This window comes from Ursus maritimus, unplaced genomic scaffold (assembly GCF_017311325.1).
Source record: "Ursus maritimus isolate PB19 unplaced genomic scaffold, ASM1731132v1 scaffold_37, whole genome shotgun sequence".
NCBI classification, from domain to species: Eukaryota; Metazoa; Chordata; class Mammalia; order Carnivora; family Ursidae; genus Ursus; species Ursus maritimus.
In genome coordinates, this window is record NW_024426341.1 from 1,081,169 (window position 1) to 1,083,513 (window position 2,345).

At 40.8% G+C, this 2,345-nt stretch overlaps 1 protein-coding gene across 1 annotated transcript; it reads left to right on the forward strand.

Moving 5' to 3' along the window:
- The first annotated feature begins 1,092 nt into the window (after positions 1 to 1,092).
- LOC103682414 (olfactory receptor 7A10-like) lies at positions 1,093 to 2,061 on the forward strand. Its single transcript, XM_008712020.1, has one exon. It carries the CDS (start codon positions 1,093 to 1,095, stop codon positions 2,059 to 2,061), a length of 969 nt encoding a protein of 322 aa, XP_008710242.1.
- Positions 2,062 to 2,345: the final 284 nt, after the last annotated feature.

Consider the following 2,345-nt stretch of genomic DNA (forward strand, 5'->3'; position numbering starts at 1 on the left):
CCACTATTTTTGTAAATTGTGTATTTCCACTTGTCCATTATGGAATTGTTCCTTTTACTCATATTTCTAGTGGATATTCATACATTAAGGTGTCTTGTCACCATAAATATATCACTCTTTGCTTTTGAAGTATTGGTTTATACTGCTTTTTTAATTATTCTGAGCATCACAGAGGTATACCTAGGGTTAGAATGCAGCCAGAACCAGGGAAGCTTTCTCGTCATCAGGATCTCTCAGGGACCCTGGGCTTGTTAGACCTTTCTCCCCCATCTTCCTTTTCTCTGTCACCTCTTAGTTTTTTATACTTCTATAAATACAGGACAAAATAGTCATATTAAAATGGAGCACCAAGTTCCATGTTCATGGCAGTCTTAACACCTGGAATTTGTATACTTTTCTATATTTGTTAGGGTAATGATAATTTGATGTTGAGAGATTAACTAATATCATTTCTTTCCTAAATATTGTAGCTAGAGGTGAGAAGAGCTTGGTAGTCACATGGCCCCAGGAGTCTGTAGTGTTCCAATATTGGACTCTTAAAATAGAGACACCAGGATGCTAACCAATACTTGGAAATAAAGAATGGATCCATTTTTATTGACAGGATTCCATGGACACAAATTAATGAAGTGCAAGGAACACCATGTGAATGAAGGACTCCCTGTATCTTGAAGTCTCACCTGCAGCAGGGAGGCCACCTCATTCCTCAACCTTCCCTGACACCACCTCTCATCACTCTCTGTCTTGTTGGTCTCCTGACCACACTGGCTCCATTTTTCATCCTGGATATCCATTAAATACAACTGCCTTCCTCAGGGACTTTCCACTGGCTCTTTCTCCTGCAGGGTACACATGTCCACACATCAACTTGTGTCTCCCTTGCAGATTTCCCTGAAGTCTCTCTTCAAGTGTCACCTTGTATTTAGGTCTTCCTGAACTCCCAGTAAAGATAATACCACATTCACTTTCTTTTATGCCTGCATTGGTTTCCCACATGTCATTGTAATTATACCTTTTCTGCCATGTGACTAATGTTCATTTGTGTTAAAAAATTAATCATTTTTTCTAATTTCTAGTCATCAACACCACCACATGGGAGCAGGCAATGATACCCACATTTCAGGATTTCTTCTTCTGGGATTATCAAATGATGAAGAACTGCAGCCCCTCATATTTGCGGTTTTCCTCTCCATGTACCTGATAACAGTGTTTGGAAACCTACTCATCATCCTGGCCGTCAGCTCTGACTCCCACCTCCATACCCCCATGTACTTCCTCCTGGCCAACCTGTCCTTTGTTGACATCTGTTTCACCTCTACCACCATCCCCAAGATGCTGGTGAATATACAGACACACAGCAAAGTTATAACCTACACAGGATGCATCAGCCAGATCTGTTTTTCAGTACTCTTTGCAGGCTGGGATTACTTTCTCCTGGCTTTGATGGCCTATGACCGGTTCGTGGCCATCTGCCACCCCCTGCACTACAGGGTCATCATGAACCCCCAGCTCTGTGGACTGCTGATTCTGGTGTCCTGGATCATGAGTGCCCTGAATTCCTTATTACAAAGCTTAATGGTATTGCAGTTGTCCTTCTGTACAGACTTGGAAATCCCCCACTTTTTCTGTGAACTCAATCAAATGATCCAACTTGCCTGTTCTGATACCTTTCTTAATGACACAGTGCTATATGTTTCAATTGTGTTGCTGGCTGGTGGTTTCCTTGTCGGGATCTTTTACTCTTACTCTAAGATTATTTCCTCCATACGTAGAATCTCATCAGCTCAGGGCAAATATAAAGCATTTTCCACCTGTGCATCTCACCTCTCAGTTGTCTCCTTATTTTATTGTACCGTCCTCGGTGTGTATCTTATCTCTGCTTCTACCCAGAGCTCCCACGCAAGTGCAGTGGCCTCAGTGATGTACACAGTGGTCACTCCCATGCTGAACCCCTTCATCTACAGCCTGAGAAACAGAGACATAAAGGGTGCTCTAATAAGATTTTTCAAGAGGGCAACTATAAATGGGACAATTGTCCTGGTAGTGAAAAAGCGCCCTTGACTGCAGGATTCAAGGACATGATTTTCGATCATTGTGAAGTAAGATTTGCTCCTATGTATTTCCAGAAATCTCCATTTCTTAGAATTCAACTTCTCTATACAATTTTCCAAAAATCCATTTATTAAGCTTCCTTCTCTGTCTGATATATATAGTTTTTCCCTTTATCCATTTTTATACATTCCCACAGTTCTTCCCAACTTTGAATCAGAAATATTTGAAAACAGACATATTTTTACAGGACCACTTTGATTTCTTAAAAAATGTTTTATTTTCAAAAGACATAT

What these genes read in the sequence shown, in the direction of transcription:
- LOC103682414 (XM_008712020.1), top strand. Translation starts at nt 1,093, where the DNA reads ATGGGAGCAGGCAATGATACCCACATTTCAGGATTTCTTCTTCTGGGA.